The 18,248-nt window shown below is 48.7% G+C and overlaps 1 protein-coding gene across 1 annotated transcript in view; it reads right to left on the bottom strand.

Moving 5' to 3' along the window:
• LOC144505449 (calcium/calmodulin-dependent protein kinase type II subunit alpha) overlaps window positions 1-18,248 on the bottom strand; it is a 223,621-nt gene that overhangs the window by 26,863 nt on the left and 178,510 nt on the right. The window contains exons 7-12 of the mRNA XM_078231553.1: window positions 15,738-15,840; window positions 12,475-12,558; window positions 9,317-9,411; window positions 6,228-6,350; window positions 5,512-5,595; window positions 398-440 (exon numbers count right to left, since the gene is read on the bottom strand). Coding sequence (XP_078087679.1) covers window positions 398-440; window positions 5,512-5,595; window positions 6,228-6,350; window positions 9,317-9,411; window positions 12,475-12,558; window positions 15,738-15,840 — 532 coding nt within the window. The remainder of the gene's footprint in view (window positions 1-397; window positions 441-5,511; window positions 5,596-6,227; window positions 6,351-9,316; window positions 9,412-12,474; window positions 12,559-15,737; window positions 15,841-18,248) is intronic.

The following is an 18,248-nucleotide window of genomic DNA, read 5'->3' as shown; positions in this document are numbered from 1 at the left end:
TGGTGTTTTCCAGCTGGAATTTTTCAGCCATTCGTGCTGGAGAGGACGGAGAATTTGGCGCCCTGCCAGATCTCCGTTCACTGCAGCAGGACTGGGGAATCTCACCGGCATGAGTGGCTGAAGAATTCCGCCCTCTGTTCCTTGGTTTGTGATTATGATAAACCTGTTTTCGGACAGGTGGGGCGGAATGCTCCAGCCGCGCTTGTCTAAAAGTCGGAAAATCCCACCCGACCGTCAATGGAGTTTCACATTCTCCGCAACCCGCCCGCTAAAATTCCAGTGGCGGGTGGGATGGGAGAATTCCGGCCGTGATTTTACAAGTGTCAGGGCTTCTTGATGTGGAGACGGCATCGCTGGGTTGGAGAGCGATGGAAAGTTGCTGATAGGTTTGCCTTACCTGAGAAGTTTCGTGTGGCCAACATTGTGGTGAGAATCGCCCCCTGCAAACGAAAGGAGAGATTTGCCATGAGGATGGGGTATTCGGACGGTGCTACTCTTTGATGTTCTGTTTGTTCTAACTCCGAGTCAAATGGATTTGTAATAAGGTCAGTGTTAATGATGCCTTGCACAGTTAGTCAGGCTGTAGTGTACAAAATGTGCACCAGCATTTGCTGAGACTATGCAATACAGTTCTTAATCCTGTTAAAATCAGTCCTCTGGACAGCACTACAGAATACTGAGAGGCCTAGATAGAGTGGATGTGGAGAGGATGTTTCCACTAGTGGGAGAGTCTAGAACTCGAGGGCACAACCTCAGAGTGAAGGGACGCTCCTTTAAAACTGAGATCAGGAGGAATTTCTTCAGCCAGAGGGTGGTGAATCTGGAACTCATTGCCACAGAGGGCTGTGGAGGCCAGGTCATTGAGTGTCTTTAAGGCAAAGATAGGTAGGTTCTTGATCAATAAGGGGATCAAGGCTTATGAGGGGAAGGCAGGAGAATGAGGATGAGAATCATATCAGCCATGATTGAATGGCGGAGCAGACTAGATGGGCCGAGTGGCCTAATTCTGTTCCTATATCTTATGGTCTTACCACACCTATCACTCAGTCTCCTCTTCTAGAACATGCAAGATTTCCTAACCTCAGTTTGATGCCATTTATTCACATGATGATCCTTAATTCCTGATCCTACCTCGTCTCCGCTTTTCAATCTTCCCGGCATTTTGAAAATATATATTTGTTCTCAGGAGTTGGGCATCGCTGGTGAAGCCAGCATTTATTGTCCACCCCTAACTGCTCTTCAGGAGGTGATGGTGAGTTGCTCTCCCAAACCGCTGCAGTCCATGTGGTGTAGGTACATCCACGGTGCTGTCAGGGAAGGTGTTACAGGATTTGGAGCCAGTGATAGTGAAGGAACACCGATATATTTCCAAATTAGGGTAGTGAGTGGTTTGGAAGGGAACTTGCAGGTGGTGGTATTCCCATGTATCTACTCCTCTAGTGCTTCTGGATGGGAGAGGCCATGGGCTTGCAAGGTGCTGTCAAAAGGAGTTTGATGAATTGCTGCATCTTGTACAATGTACACATAGCTGCTGAGGTTTGTCAGTGGTGGAGGAAGTGAATGTTTAAGGTACTGGAAGGGGTAGCAATAAGTGTGCCGCTTTGTCCTGGATGGTGTTGAGCTTCTTGGGTATTCCATAGAAACATAGAAAATAGGAACAAGAGGAGGCCATTCGGCCTTTGAGCCTGCTCCGCCATTCATTATGATCATGGCTGATCATCCAACTTAATAGCATAATCCTACCTTCCCCCCATACCCTTTGCCTCAAGAGCTATACGTAACTGCTTTTTGAAAAAAATGTTTTGGCCTCAGCTACTTTCTGTGGCAGTGAATTCCACACACTCAACACTCTCTGGGTGAAGAAATTTCTCCTCATCTCTGTCCTGAACAGTCTACCTTGTATCCTCAGACTGTGACCCCTGGTTCTGGACACCCTCACCATCAGGCACATTCTTCTTGCATCTACCCTGTCTAGCCCTATTAGAATTTTATAGGTTTCTATGAGATCCCCCCCTCATTCTTCTGAACTCCACTGAGTACAATCCTAACCTAGTCAATCTCCCCTTATACATTAATCCTGCCATCCCAGGGATCAGTCTGGTAAACCTCTGCAATCCCTCGAGAGCAAGAACATCCTTTCTCAGATAAGGAGACCAAAACTGCACACGCTATTCCAGATGTGACTTCATCAAGGCCCTTTATAATTGCAGCAATACATCCCTGTTGCTGCACTTGAACCCTCTCACTATGAAGGCCAACATACCATTTGCCTTTTTTACTGCCTGCTGCACCTGTATGCTGACTTTCAGCTGGTGTACGAGGACACCCAGGTCTAGTTGCACATTCCCCTCTCCCAATTCAGATAACAATCTGCCTTCCCGTTTTTTGCTCACAAAGTGGATAATCTCACACTTATCCAAATTATACTGCATCTGCCAATCATTTGCCCACTCGCTGAACTTGTGCCAATCATGCTGAAGGATCTCTGCATCCTCCTCACAAAGCTCACCCTCCCACTCAGCTTTGCGTCATCTGAAAATGTGGAGATATTACATTTTGGTCCCTCATCCAGGCAAGTGGAGGGTATTCCATCACACTTCAGCACCATGAAATCTCAACCCCATTCATCTGAGCTTCCTATTAGAGCAAAACCTGGCCATTTATAATGTAGCGGCGATTCACTGTTCACCTTGAAATGAGCTGCATTATGATAAATGAGCGCAGCTGGAAATTCCTAATGGGTAAATTGACTGTTAGAGGATGTAATTTATAATTGCTTTCTGTGGTAACTCAAGGTACAATAAGCAAGTGTAGCTTCAGTATTGAAGAAAGGTGAGAGAGAAACCAAGAACCTGTTAGTCTAACATCTGCTGGGGGGGGAAATTATTGGAATCTGTAATTAAGGACAGTGTGGCTGATCTGCAATTTGAGCTGATTAGAGGGAAGGAACACGGATCTCTAAAGGGTAGGTGGCGCCTAATTTTGTATTTTGTGGAAGTTTCGGGATTGGTTAAGCAGTAGGTCACAGTTTATTTATTAGTGTCACGAGTAGGCTTACATTAACACTGCAATGAAGTCACTGTGAAAATCCTCTTGTCGCCAAACTCCAGCGCCTGTTCGGGTACACTTAGCATGGTCAATGCACCTAACCAGCACGTCTTTCGGACTGTGGGAGGAAACCGGAGCACCCGGAGGAAACCCATGTGGACACGGGGAGAATGTCTAGACTCTGCACGAGGGAGGGCAAATGGGTTTGTACTCAAATTGGAAGGAAGTGACCAGTGGTGTCCCATTTTGTGCTGGGACCTCACTTGTTCACTACAGTTAATAACGACATGGCCAGCACAGTAAGGAGCCAAATATTCACATTTTCCAATGATTAGAATATTGGTGAGAAAGAGGGAGTGGTGGATTGAGTGGACGGGCAAAGCTATGGAAGATGGATTTGAATGCAGGTAGGAGCGAGTTCCTCCACCTTGGAGGAAAGGGGGGTGACACTCACTACAGGGCGGTGGCACAGTGGTTAGCACTGCTGCCTCACAGTGCCAGGGACCCGGGTTCAATTCCCGGCTTGGGTCACTGTCTGTGTGGAGTTTACACATTCTCCCCGTGTCTGCGTGAGTTTCCTCCGGGTGCTCTGGTTTCCTCCCACACTCCAAAGATGTGCGGGCTGGGTTGATTGGCCATGCTCAATTGACCTTAGCGTCAGGGGGATTAGCAGGGTAAATATGTAGGGTTATGAGGATAGAGCCTGGGTGGGATTGTTGTCGGTGCAGGCTTAATGGGCCGAATGGCCTCTTTCTGCACTGTTGGGATTCTATGATACATCTGAGTATTTTTGTAAATGATGGAAAGCTACAAACAGTGGAGATCCACAGAGATTTGAGGGATCACGTACACAGATCACTAGAATGTAGCGGTCAGATACTGAATCTAATCGAGAAGGCCAGTGGATCATTAATCTTTACATCTAGACCCTTAGAATACAAAGGAGGTGACGCTGCAGCCATATGACTGTGTTACAGATTTGCTACCTCCCCTTGTCTGTGGTGTTGAGGGGGGGTTAGCCTGCAGGAGGGAGCTGAGGGTGGGGGGATGGCTCTCACGGGGCACAGCCTCAGAAGAAGGGGTAGGCCATTTAGGACCGAGATCGGGAGGTATTTCTTCACTCAGAGGGTGGCGAATCTTTGGAATTCTCTACCCCAGAGGCTGGAACAGTCTAACGGGGCGGGGTGGTCTCCTCCTGTTGCGATGTTGTACAACAGGTGGATGGAGACTCTGTCCTTCCAGGTTAGCAGCAAGCACAGCAAGTGAAGATTACCCCATTATCTTTATTCCTCCTGTACTTTCCTTTCTTCAGCTCCTAACAGAGGTGGACAACTGTAACCCACTGAAAAGTTTGGAGCACGAGGAACATTCTGAGGAAGAGGAGGCCATTCTGCCCCTCCGTTGAGTATGTACTGTGTCTCCTAACTTAGTGTCATCTCCAAATTTGGATATATAACCCTCTATTTCTTCCATCAAGCCATCTATACACAAGGCAAACCCAAGGTCCCAGTGCAGATCTTGCAAGAACATCACTTTATCAAAGACTTATTTCCAAAATGTCAAAGTAACTGGCTAGGCCAGCATTTATTGCCCATCCCTAATTGCCCCTTGAGAAGGTGGCGGTGAGCTGCCTTCTTGAACTGCTGCAGTCCCTATGGTGTAGGTACACCCACAGTGCTGTTAGGGAGGGAGTTCCAGGATTTTGACCCAGCGACAGTGAAGGAACGGCCGATATATTTTCAAGTCAGGATGGTGAGTGGTTTGGAGGGGAACCTCCAGGTGGTGGTGTTCCCCATGTGAGTGTTGCCCTTGCCCTAGGTGGTAGAGGTTGCTGCTTTGGCAGAAGCTGTTGAAGGAACTATTGTATCAGGAGGTAGTGGAAGCAGGTACGATAGTGAGTTTTAAGGGGCGTCTTGACAAATACATGAATAGGATGGGAATAGAGGGATATAGTCCCTGGAAGTGTAGAAGGTTTTAGTTTAGGCAGCATGGTCGCTGCAGGCTTGGAGGGCCGAAGGGCCAGTTCCTGTGCTGTAATTTTCTTTGTTCTTTGAACCTTGGCACCTCTTGCCAAGCAGAGAATGCTCTTTATTCCAACTCTTTGGCCGGAATTTTATTGCCCTGCCCGCCACGGGAATCGGAGCGGGCGAGGGGCTACAACGGAAAGGTCTGTCAACCTCGGGCGGGACTTTACGGTTTCAGGACCAGCGAGGCTGTGAAATCCTGTTTTCTACCTCCCAATCAGACAGTCCCCACGTCCATTCTATAACATGCACAGTATTCAGAGTGTGTTCCAACCAAGGTTGATTCAAGTTTAATTGAGCTCTCCTGCTTGACAGTAGCATCCCTTTTGCCCGATGCTACAAGACTCTGGACTGTTGGGTACTCGGTTTACTCAGTTTAGGGGATTGGGTATAAGATATATTGGATGATGAGATATATTGGATGATAAGATATACATACCTTCAACTTCCTTCTTGCATTGAATTTCTTCAAACAGTCAACTGTCTCTTGCCTGTGCATACAAGAGGCCACGGTCGCACGATGCTGTGGAAGGAACAGGACAGATTTTAACGCTTATTTTAACAGCACGTCAATACCAAGTTCCCTAAAGCAACAGGAAATGTCTAATGATCATAGTGTCATTTCTGAAGGAAGAGAACTATCAAACTCAAGGGGTGGGGTTTTCCAGCCCTTCCCACCGGCAGGGTTTTCCAGTCCCGCTGTGGGCGACCGCCCCCGCCACCTCCCCAACCTTCCCGCAGAGACTTCCCCCGAGGGGCCACACAAAACCCGCAGACGTCGGTGAGATCAATGGTGAGCCGGGGGGAGGGTGGGAAACGCCAGCTTAGCCGTGGCTCAGTGGGAATGCGCTTGCCATCCAGTCTGAATGAGAGTTGTGGGTTCAAGTCTGACTCAAGCGACTGAAATGCAAAGCTGGAAGGTGAAGGAAGAGAGAAATATGGCGTGAGGGGAATAGGGAGAGAAGCCGGGGCTTCCACAGAATTTCACAATATATTACAGAGTTCCTTAACCAAACAAAAAAAGGGTTGTAAATCAATGCCCGACTCCATCATGGACTCCACTCATCTGTCGGCAAGTTGATTGATTAAGTCTCAGAGATGCCACTGGACAATGCCACAATCCCCACCCTGACGGTTCAAGACTGGTAGACATACCGAGATCCAGGGGTGTTTGAGCGCTTCACCAGCAGAGATACGCTTTGCTGGGTTAATTGTCAGCATCTTGTTGATGAGATCCTTTGCCTCGGGCGTCACGGTGTCCCATTCTGGAGAGGGGAACTACAGAGAGAGAAAAGAAAGACGTAAAGGAAAAGTGGGAAAGTTCCAAATGTCCAACATCTTTTTAGTGAGAAAGCCAAGATCAACCGTACAGACCGACAACAAGGTTAAACTAACAGGGAAGGGGACAAAATGAATCAAACCCTTAGTAATTCACTGGAATCCAAGTGAATTATTAAATGGTGGACAAGGAGAGGAATCACAGAATCTCTACAGTGTAGAAGAAGGCCATTCGGCCCATCAAGTCTGCACCGACTCTCCGAGTCCTATCCCCATAACCCCGCGCATTGACCACGGCCAATGCATCGAACCAACACATTTTTGGACTGTGGGAGGAAACCGGAGTACCCAGAGGAAACCCACGCAGAGACGGGGAGAACGTGCAAACTCCACATAGCCAGTCACCCAAGGCAGGGATCGAGACTCGATGGGTCAAACGGCCTCCTTCTGCACTATAGGGGTTCTATGATCCTATAAGATTCTTCGGGGATTAGACAGGTAAATGTTTGGAGGATGTTTCCACTCATGGGAGAGTGTAGGGCTAGAAAGAACAGTCGCTGAATGAGAGGATGCCCATTTAAGAGTTTAAAATTTGAGGAAGAATGCTTCTCTCAAAGATTGGTGAATCATAGGGTGGGATTTTCCGACTGCGCTCGAGCGAGACCGGAAATTCCCGTCTGAGATCAATGGACATTTCCGTTGTCCGCCCCTCTCCCACTCTGATTCCATAGCGGGCGGGGTGGTAGAATTCTGGCGATAGAATCCCTACAGTACAGAAGGAGATCATTCGGCCCATCGAGCCTGCACCGACCACAATCCCACCCAGGCCCAATCCCGTAACCCCACACATTTACCCTGCTAATCCCCCTGACACTAGGGTCAATTTAGCATGGCCAATCAACCTAACCCGCACATCTTCGGACTGTGGGAGGAAACCGGTGCACCCGGAGGAAACCCACGCAGGCACAGGGAGAACGTGCAAACTCCACATAGACAGTGACCCAAAGCCGGAATTGAACCCGGGTCCCTGGCATTGTGAGGCAGCAGTGAGGCAAAGAGTTCTTTGGAATTCTTTGCCCCAGGAAACTGTGGAGGGCGAGTCCTTGAATCTTTTCATGGCTGAGATCAACGGGCTTTTAATCGGTCGAGAAATTAAAGGTTATGGAGCGAAGGTGAGAAAGTGAGTGTTAGATCAGCCATGATCTTATTAAATGGTGGAGCAGGCTCGAAGGGCTGAATGGCCTCCTCCTGTTCCTATTTCTTATGGTCTTGATTTGACAGAGCAGATTGTCCAACTATTGTAAAACACAGGAACAGGAGGAGGCCATTCTGCCCCTTGAGTCTGTTCTGCCATTCAATTAGATCATGGCTCTATCTATGCACCTTCGCTTCATATTCTTTGATATCTTTACCCAACATAAACACAGTATATTACCTTGAATGTACGATAAAGGGAAAGTCATCTCGATGACCATAGACTGCTCACTCCATTGAGGAGGAGAGCTGACTGGTGGTGATTTAACCTGGGGATCACCACACGTCAGGCAAGGGGCAAGGTTGAGAAGGCAGAGCCTTCATGAATAACCAAAGCCAGTACGGGAATTGAACCCACACTGTTGGCGTTGCTCTGCATCATGAACCAGCTATCCAGCCAACTGAGCTAACCGACCCAGGGTAGAAATGATGGATGAAACATTTTGACCAGTGGAAAACCCAGTCTTATTTTATGAATCAATCCAATTATTGAAATAATACTTTCTTTGTTTCATAAGGAGTGGGTTTTCTCTCTGACCTCATGACCCCATAGAACATGGGCTTATTTGACAAGGTCCAACATAAGGACCCTCAGATTTGTACAGAGCTGGGTGATTGTTGGAATTGAACTGGTTGTTGTCAGTACTGACGGTAAGTTCCCCATTGTTTACCCAGCTAAGACCAGCCCCTTCATTATGACCCTAGTTCGAAAATGAACCTGCTCTCCTGATTCACAGTGTCGGAACAAACACTCCAACTCCTGTTGAGTGACCACGCCATGGAGTACTCCAATTATCCACTTACTGGGGATTGTAATTGGACAGGGTGAGAAGGCTTATGAGTCCCTGTGATCCTGAGGTGTGAATATAACTCCTTGGTAGGACCAACTGAACAAGTCAGGTCGGTGCTGTACAAAGGCCAATCCACCTGCCCTCCTGGGTAAGGAGCACTGGGAATTAGGCTAATCGTCCATGTGAAAATGTCTTTCATGACAGAAATGGGGCTGGCAAATAATCAACTGTGGAGAACCTCAATCTGCTGGACATGAGTCTAACTATCTAATTAACTAATTAATGAACAAACTAACTAACTAACTAACTAACTGACTAAGTTAGAGCAGCATGGTGGCACAGTGATTAGCACTGCTGCCTCACAGTGCTCGGGATCCGGGTTCAATGCTCGCATTGGGTCACTGTCTGTGTGGAGTTTGCACGTTCTCCCCTGTGTCTGCGTGGGTTTCCTCTGGGTGCTCCGGTTTCCTCCCACAGTCCAAAGGTGTGTGGGTTAGGTTGATCGACCATGCTAAATTGACCCTAGCGTCAGGGGGATTAGCAGGGTTAAATGTGTGGGGTTACGGGAATAGGGCCTGGATGGGATTGTGGTTGGTGCAGACTTGATGGGCCGAATGGCCCCCTTCTGTACAGGAGGGATTCTATGATTCTAAATTGCCTCTTAGTGTCAGGGGGATTAGCAGGGTAAATGTGTGGGGTTACGGGAATAGGGCCCAGGTGGGATTGTTGTCCGTGCAGGTTCGATGGGCTGAACGACCTCCTCCTGCGCTGTAGGAATGCTATGATTCTAAGTTGCTATGGATCTGGTTGTTTTATATTAATGTGACAGCACCCACATACCAAGGATATGTCACCACCTCACTCCTCCCCCCAGCTCGCAGACTGGTCACGTGTGAGTCAAGCTCTAACAATGATACTCACATCGTAAGCCCCGGCTTTGATCTGTTGGTAGAGTCTGTGTTGATCTTCATCCCAGAAGGGTGGGTAACCAACCAGCAGAATGTACAAGATGACACCTGGTGAACACAAGACCCGGGTAAAGGAAATGGAGATTAGTTCATTATCTTAGTTCTGAATTACTCTTGCAGCATTGTGTCTGAACCGAGAAGGGGCTGGGATATTGGTTTGATTCCTTCCATTGAAACAATGAGCGGTGGCAATTCCCATTAGCAGATGAAGTATCTGCATTCTGATATCCGCATGTTGCTAGACTCTCGCCAACCACTTGTATTTATGTGGCGCCAATCACAGGGAAATGTCCCAGTCATGTGACATTGAGCCGTACAAGGAGATGTTAAAGGCAGAACAGCAAAGGTTTGGTCAAAGTGGTTGGTGGAAAGGGAGTTGTTCAAGGATGAGGCAGAAGCAGAGGTTTCATTTCACAGCTTCAAGCTGCAGCAGCGGAAGTTGCGATGTGACTCGGAGGGACAAATTCACATCGGGGATATGAAGAGGCCAGAATGGGATGGGTTTACAGAGAGGGGCTGAATGGCCTTATTCTACACCATAAATGTTCGATTTTCCTTTCTCTGACAGTATAGCACTCCTTCAGCACTGTCCCTCTGACAGTGCACTGTCAGTGGTCAGCACTGAGGGAGTGCTGCACTGTCAGAGGGTCGGTACTGAGGGAGTGCTGCACTGTCAGTGGTCAGCACTGAGGGAGTGCTGCACTGTCAGAGGGTCGGTACTGAGGGAGTGCCGCACTGTCAGAGGGTCAGTGCTGAGGGAGTTCTGCACTGTCAGAGGGTCAGTGCTGAGGGAGTGCTGCACTGTCAGAGGGTCAGTGCTGAGGGAGTGCTGCACTGTCAGAGGGTCAGTGCTGAGGGAGTGCTGCACTGTCAGAGGGACAGTACTGAGGGAGTGCTGCACTGTCAGTGGTCAGCACTGAGGGAGTGCTGCACTGTCAGAGGGTCAGTACTGAGGGAGTGCTGCACTGTCAGAGGGTCGGTACTGAGGGAGTGCCGCACTGTCAGAGGGTCAGTGCTGAGGGAGTTCTGCACTGTCAGAGGGTCAGTACTGAGGGAGTGCTGCACTGTCAGAGGGTCAGTGCTGAGGGAGTGCTGCAGTGTCAGAGGGTCAGCACTGAGGGAGTGCCGCACTGTCAGAGGGTCAGTACTGAGGGAGTGCTGCACTGTCAGAGGGTCAGTACTGAGGGAGTGCCGCACTGTCAGAGGGTCAGTACAGAGGGATACTGAGCGTTTTAATGTTGTAAGGCAGCAAACTAAAGAGCACAGAAGGATCTCACTGTTCCTCTATCAGCTGTTGAGGCCAATAAAATCCAGCCCCACCCTGCCCTCTCCCCGTTTCACAGCAATTGTTCCCTCCTCTTGCAACCTTATCTTTTATCTTTCTTGTGTAATAAACATCTGCTGAAACATTTGACCAAAGTATCAAGTCTACATTGCATTGCGCTAATCCCCACCTCCATTCCAATCTATCAGCCGAAAATGACTTTCATATAATTTGACTGCAGGGTATTGAGACGAGTACATAACACTGAAACATTTCCCCTTTGGGAAATTAATATTTTCATTACTTTAATTGTGCAGGGGGCTCTTACGAAGCAAAGATGAATAATTACTGAACCTACCTCAACATTGCCAGAGATCCTCACCCTTAGTTCATCAACAACTCATTGGGAGATGAGAATCCATGGTGAGGTGGGTGGGGGGCTGAGGGGATGTGGGGGAAGGATGCTGAGGGAGGGGGTCAGTGGTGATGGGGGGGGGGTGGGGAGGGGGGTGTGGGGTGAAGGGGGTGAGGGGGGGGCGGGTAAGGGGGGTGGTGGTGAGTGGGGGGCTGCTGAGGGGGGTCAGTGGTGAGGGGGGTGTGGGGTGAAGGGGGTTGAGGGGGGCGGCTGAGGGGGGTGGGGGGGGGGTTGTGGGGTGCTGATTATTGGACGTCATTTGGGCCTGGAAGGTCAGAGAGAGTTTCCTTCCCTCTGATAAATCTTACGAGGGCATGAGAGGGTAAGCATGTACACGACTGGGCTGAAAGCAAGAAGGGAATTGTGGAGATGAGTGGATGGATGGGCGGTATGGAGCGTTGTTCGATTCTCTCTGGTAATCTTGGAGTTCTGATCCAAAATCTTAGCTCAGGAGATGGAATGAGTGTGTGGAATGCACAACAGGATAAAGTGGACATGAGATGTGGGAAGAGATAAACTGGATGGCTAGAGGAGGTGGAACATCAATGTTCCTTCTTCAACATAATGGAACACTCCACAGAATTTCAAAGAAATGTTATCAGCCAGGATTTGACACACCCCATCCTCAAGGAACCCTCCCGCCTCAGGGGAAAGTGCCCGCAAAGGTGGGATTTTCATTGCCAGGGGGTGGGTGTGGGCTGGTGTTGGGCCAGTTGACCCAGGAAGGAGGTCACAGGCAGTCACAGGGGTGGAGGGTGCGTTGTTTAAAAGGCCCGCCTCAGCCTTTGCGCTCGAGCCCTCACCCCTCACACTCCCTCACCCCTACGCACCCCCCCCCCCCACGCATCATCCATACCATTCATTGCATGCTCTCCACCCACCTCCTACTGGCTCTCATGCCTCTATGCCAAGGTAAGGTTTTCTCCCCACCCTCTATGACCTCTGACACCCCATTGCCAAGATATCCTCTCCACTCACTACCTCCAGGCCCCTCATGCACCTCCATGCCAAGGTAACCTCCCCACACGCCCTCTCCGGCCTCTTCCCCTCTACATCAAGGTTAGGCCCCCAAACAACCCAAAATCTTCTGATTCTGGGTAGGAGTGTTACCCGCTGAGGCGAAAACCCACACTCAATGTAGAAATATAATCAACATGCGAGCAAGCTTGAGGAACTCCCAATCTGATCACCTCATGTCCCTTGGGTAACAAACCTGTCACCCATGAGATTCCCTGTTCTACAATAATAAATACCTCGGTCTACATAGAAAAGAGTGATGAACTGACAAATATTTTTCTTTCCTTCACACAACAAGGGGTTGCTGTGAAAATATTTGCCACGACTGACTCTTCACTCCTCCTGTCATACGCTTAATTTAGCTCCGAGACTCCTACAAGTATTACAACTCCTGGAGAAGGCATCATCTGCTTACCACAAGCCCACAGGTCCACAGGCTTGGCATAGGGATCCTTCCTCAGCACTTCAGGAGAGAGATAGCCAGGAGTTCCGGCAAAACCTGCAAACCAGAAGACAGAGAATGAGAGGGGGAGGCATGGGGAAATGTCGCGCGGATTAAACTGAGTGATAATACAAACAGAAGGTGCTGACAACACTCCCTCCTATGCAGAGAGGAACAAGAGTTCACGTTTTGAGTCATAGAGTCATAGAGGTTTACAGCATGGAAACGGGTACTTCGGCCCAACTTGTCCATGCTGCCCTTGGTTTTTAACCCTTAAGCTAGTCCTAATTGCCTGCATTTGGCCCATATCCCTCCATACCCATTGAGTCCAATGTGATCTGAAGAAGTCATAATGGACCCAAAATGCAAACTCTCTTCCTCTCTCCACAGACGCTGCCAGGCCTGCTGAGTATTTCCAGCATTTTCTGTTTTTATTTCAAGCTCCCGACGCCAGCAGCATTTTACTTTTATTGGATAAAAGCAAATTACTGCGGATGCTGGAATCTGAAACCAAAAGAGGAAACGCTGGAAACCCTCAGCCTTCTGGCAGCATCTGTAAGGAGAGAAAAGAGCTGACGCTTCGAGTCCAGATGACTCTTTGTCAAAGCTAAAAGGCACAGAAAGTGGGAGATATTTATGAAAATGTGTGGGGAGGGAGGAGATGGGCGCAAGAGAGAATCTCTCTCCCACTAAATTAAAATCTCTCTCCCATTCCTCTCCCCCCCTCCCCCCACATCTTCATCTGTCACAGTTTACCCTCTGATTTCAGCTTCTCTGCCGTTTGGCCATTCACACCTTCTATTCTCTCTATGGGCTGCCATTAGCAGTCCTTTCCCCTTGTTTTTGTGGCTAGGACTCATCTTTCATTCCCTCACCCTGCAGTATAAATATCTCCCACTTTCTCTGCCTCTTAGCTTTGACAAAGGGTCACCTGGACTCGAAACGTCAGCTCTTTTCTCTCCTTACAGATGCTGCCAGACCTGCTGAGATTTTCCAGCATTTCCTCTTTTGGTTTAACTTTTATTAGATTAAGCGATGCTCAGTTCCCCGCACTGTCTCCTTTGCCCATCCTAGGAATTCCTATTGTTGCTCCTATCCGCTGTTGAGAGGAATCCTGTCTCTGCTCCTCTGACCCATGTTGGCTCCCAGCCTGCCAACGCCTCAATTTCAAAACTCTCGGCCTCATATTCAAATCCCTACCTGGCTTCTCCCTCCTGATCTCCTCCAGCCCTAAAACCCTCCGGGATATCTGTGTTCCTCAAGTTTTGGCCTCTTGTACGTGCCTCTGCAACCCCCAATGTTGATCACTCCATCACTGGCAGCTGCGCCTTCAGTCGCTTGAGGTAGGATCCTGCTCTGTCCAAAGCCGCAAGAAACTCTAAAGGGTCGTGAATGTAGCCCAGTCCATCAGTCAAACCAGCTTCCCATCCATTCTTGGAAAAGCAGCCAGCATAATCAAGGACCCCACGCACCCCGGACATTCTCTCTTCCACCTTCTTCCGTCGGGAAAATGATACAAATTTTGAGGTCTCGTACCAACCGACTCAAGAACAGCTTCTTCCCTGCTGCTTTCAGACTTTTGAATGGACTTATCTCGCATTAAGTTGATCTTTCTCTGCACCCTAGCTATGACTGTAACACTACATTCTGCTCGCTCTCCTTTCCTTCTCTATGAACGATATGCTTTATCTGTATAGCGCACAAGATACAATACTTTTCACTGTATACCAATACATGTGACAATAATAAATCAAATCAAATCAAATAAGCTCTGAAATTCCCTCCCTATACCTTTCCCTCTATCAGAAGCTTCTTAAAACCTCTACCTCTTTGACCAAGCCTTGTGCCACCTGTCCTATTATCTCATGTAGCTTGGAGTCAAATTCTGCCCGCTAACCCTCCTGCAAAGTGCAGTGGGATTTTTTTTTAACAATGTTAAGGACGCTATATAAATGCACATTTTTCTTGTTGAATAAGCGCAATACAACTTGAGCTCTGATGACAAGTTGGAAGTGTCTCTGGATTGAGAATACACTTACATCAGATATCCCTGCGAGAGTGTTTCTGTTTTATGGTTATCACACAGCTTGGTGTGAATATTTGCACAGCAAAGTGCTGATTCTATCTGTGAATAAAAACACATTACATAGAACCTTCCGCACAGAAAAGTCCATTCAGCCCAACTGGTTTCTTCCCCCTCTCTCTGCTCCTTTAAGATGCTCCTGAACGTTTAAGTTTATTTAAACCTGGTGTGAATGTGGGATTTGCGACCACAGGAATGAATGAAGTGCAGTTAAAGGGAAGTTGGATACGTGTATGAGGGGGAGAAGATGTTGCTGATGGGGTGAGGGTGAGGAAGGATAGAAACTCACTTGTATGAAGCAATAATGCTGACGTGTTCTTGTTGGGCTGAAAGGCCTGTTTCTGTTCTGTATACTCAATGTTTCTGACAGACAGGGAGGGGGAGGGGAGGGGGAGGGGAGGGGGAGGGGGAGGGGAGGGGGAGGGGGAGGGGAGGGGGAGGGGGAGGGGAGGGGAGGGGAGGGGAGGGGGAGGGGGAGGGGGAGGGGAGGGGAGAGGATGGGGGACGGGGGACGGGGAGGGGGGGCAGGGGAGGGGGGATGGGGGACGGGGGAGGGGTGATGGGGAAGGGAGAGAGGGGAGGGGGAGGGGGGAAAGGGAGGGGGAAGGGGAGGGGGAAGGGGAAGGGGAGGGGGGAGGGGGGAAGGGGAAGGGGAGTGGGGAGGGGGAAGGGGAGGGGGGAGGGGGAAGGGGAGGGGGAAGGGGAGGGGAAGGGGGAAGGGGAGGGGGAAGGGGAGGGGGAGGGGGAAGGGGAGAGGGGAAGGGGAGGGGGAAGGGGAGGGGGAAGGGGAGGGAGAAGGGGAGGGGGAAGGGGGGGAGGGGAGAGGGGGTGGAGGGGTTGGGTAACGGGGTGCAGAAGTGGTTTTATATGATTCACCCACACTATACAAAGGGAGCCGAGTACCGTCCCTCCTCGGTTGAAGTGAATGCTACCTGTTCCTTACACCAACACTGGCTGCTGCGTAAATCGATATCCGGCCCAACAATTTGGTTCATTCTTGAGCCCGGGAATTGGCCAGGGTCAGAGGTCTTGCGGTTTGGGGGCTGGACCTCTGGCCCACCGGGCCTCTCTGGCAGAGTACAATCTCTAGAAATTTGTCTGCTTCCTCTGCAATGGTGAATTTGGAGAATCCTTCAGGCATTGGGCTACTCACCGAACCAGGCCTGTTGGTCCCCTTCAACCTCTATAGCTAGGCCAAAGTCCGCAAGTTTTACAGCAGCTCCTTTCGTCTTGGAGGCCAGCAGCAGGTTTTCAGGCTGAAGTCAGAGGTACAAAGAGACAAGATTGGCAATTAAACAAAGAAAGACTGATTTAATAAGCTAAGCCTATTATCCAGTCAGAACCCAGCTTCATACAAGTCACCCTGTGACAATGAATGCTTGTTTCTGGATAATAACCCTTTACAGTCGCCCTCTCAAAGAACAAAGAACAAAGAGCAAAGAAAATTACAGCACAGGAACAGGTCCTTCGGCCCTTCAAGCCTGCACCGACCATGCTGCCCGACTAAACTAAAACCCCCTACCCTTCCGGGGACCGTATCCCTCTATTCCCATCCTATTCATGTATTTGTCAAAATGCCCCTTAAAAGTCACTATTGTATCCGCTTCCACTACCTCTCCCGGCAGCAAGTTCCAGGCACCCATCACCCTCTGTGTAAACAATTCTCCTTCGGGTATGCCCCAACTCTTTCAAATGTTTACCATAAGACCATAAGACATAGGAGTAGAAGTAGGCCACTCGGCCCATCGAGTCTGCTCCACCATTCAATCATGGCTGATATTTTTCTCATCCCCATTCTCCTGCCTTTTCTCCATAACCCCTGATCCCCTTATTAACCAAGAACCTATCTATCTCTGTCTTAAAGACACTCAATGACCTGGCCTCCACAGCCTTCTGCGGCAAAAAGTTCCACAGATTCACCACTATCTGGCTGAAAAAATTCCTCCTCATCTCTGTTTTAAAGGATTGTCCCTTTAGCCTGAGGTTGTGCCCTCTGGTTCTAGTTTTTTCCTACTACTGGAAACATCCTCTCCGTGTCCACTCTATCCAGGCCTCGCAGTATCCTGTAAGTTTCGATAAGATGCCGCCTCATCCTTCTAAACTCTTACAAGTACAGACCCAGAGTTCTCAACTGTTCCTCATACGACAAGCTCTTCATTCCAGGAATCATTCTTGTGAATCTCCTATGGACCCTTTCCAAGGCCAGCACTTACCCACTGATGTCAGCTGTGGCTCAATGGGTCTCATTTGAGTCAGAATATCGTGGATTCAAAGAGGTGCTAGTGTCGTGGTAGTAATGTCACTGGGCTATTGCTCTGGGGACAAGTGTTCAAATCCTGCCGTAGTATTTAAATTTGATTAATTCATTAAAAACTACAGTTAAAAGCTAGTTGCAGTGAGGGTAACTATAAAACTCAGATGAAGTACTTTTTGAAACATAGTCAGTATTATAATGCAGCAAACAATCTATCTGCTTCAGATGGGAAGGGAATTTGCCATCCTTACCTACCCTAGACTTTTTAAATGTATAAAGAGGAAGAGAGGGACCAAAGTGAACATTGGCCCCTGAGAGAATGAGAATAGGGAAATAATAATGGGGAACCAGGAAATGGCAGAGGAGTTAAATGAATATTTTGGGTCCGTCTTCAAGGTGGAATAATATTCCCAGAATTCTAAATAATCAAGGGGCAGGAGTGGGGGAGGAAATAAGTACAATAACTATCACTGGAGAAAAAGTACAAGGAAACTAATGGGGCTAAAGGCAGATCGGGCCCCTGGACCTGATGGGTTGCATCCCAGGATATTAATGGAAGCAGCTATAGAGATAGTGGATGCATTGGCAGTAATTTTCCAAAAATCCTTCCAAGGAATCCCATGAAAGAATAGTAAAAAGTCTCATTCAAGACCCTTAAATCCTATAACCCAAGCTGACATTCCTGATGCCAGTGTTCTGGGAGAGCTCCACTGCCTTTCGAATGATTTGATTTGATTTATTATTGTCACGTGTATCGGGATACAGTGAAAAGTATTGTTTCTTGCGCGCTATACAGACAAAGCATACCGTTCATAGAGAAGGAAAGGAGAGAGTGCAGAATGTGGTGTTACAGTCATAGCTAGGGTTTAGAGAAAGATCAACTTAATGCAAGGTAAGTCCATTTAAAAGTCTGATGGCAGCAGGGAAGAAGCTGTTCTTGAGTCGGTTGGTACATGACCTCAGACTTTTGTATCTTTTTCCCGACGGAAGAAGGTGGAAGAGAGAATGTCCGGGGTGCGTGGGGTCCTTAATTATGCTGGCTGCTTTGCCGAGGCAGCGGGAAGTGTAGACAGAGTCAATGGATGGGAGGCTGGTTTGCGTGACGGATTGGGCTACAATCACGACCTTTTGTAATTCCTTGCGGTCTTGGGCAGAGCAGGAGCCATATCAAGCTGTGATACAACCAAAAAGAATGCTTTCTCTGGTGCATCTGTAAAAGTTGGTGAGAATCGTAGCTGACATGCCAAAAATGAGGGGTTAAACTGATGTCTGACCTTGTAGCTGGGTGTAAAAATCCCCAAGCATGGTCACTCATTTCACCGCTTGCTGTGGGAGTTTCGAGTCCAGTTGTCTTGACAAAGGGTCATCCGGACTCGAAACATCAGCTCTTTTCTCTCCTTACAGATGCTG

Source organism: Mustelus asterias, chromosome 16, assembly GCF_964213995.1.
Source record: "Mustelus asterias chromosome 16, sMusAst1.hap1.1, whole genome shotgun sequence".
In the NCBI taxonomy this organism is placed as follows: Eukaryota; Metazoa; Chordata; class Chondrichthyes; order Carcharhiniformes; family Triakidae; genus Mustelus; species Mustelus asterias.
This window is presented reverse-complemented; position numbering and strand designations above follow the sequence as displayed.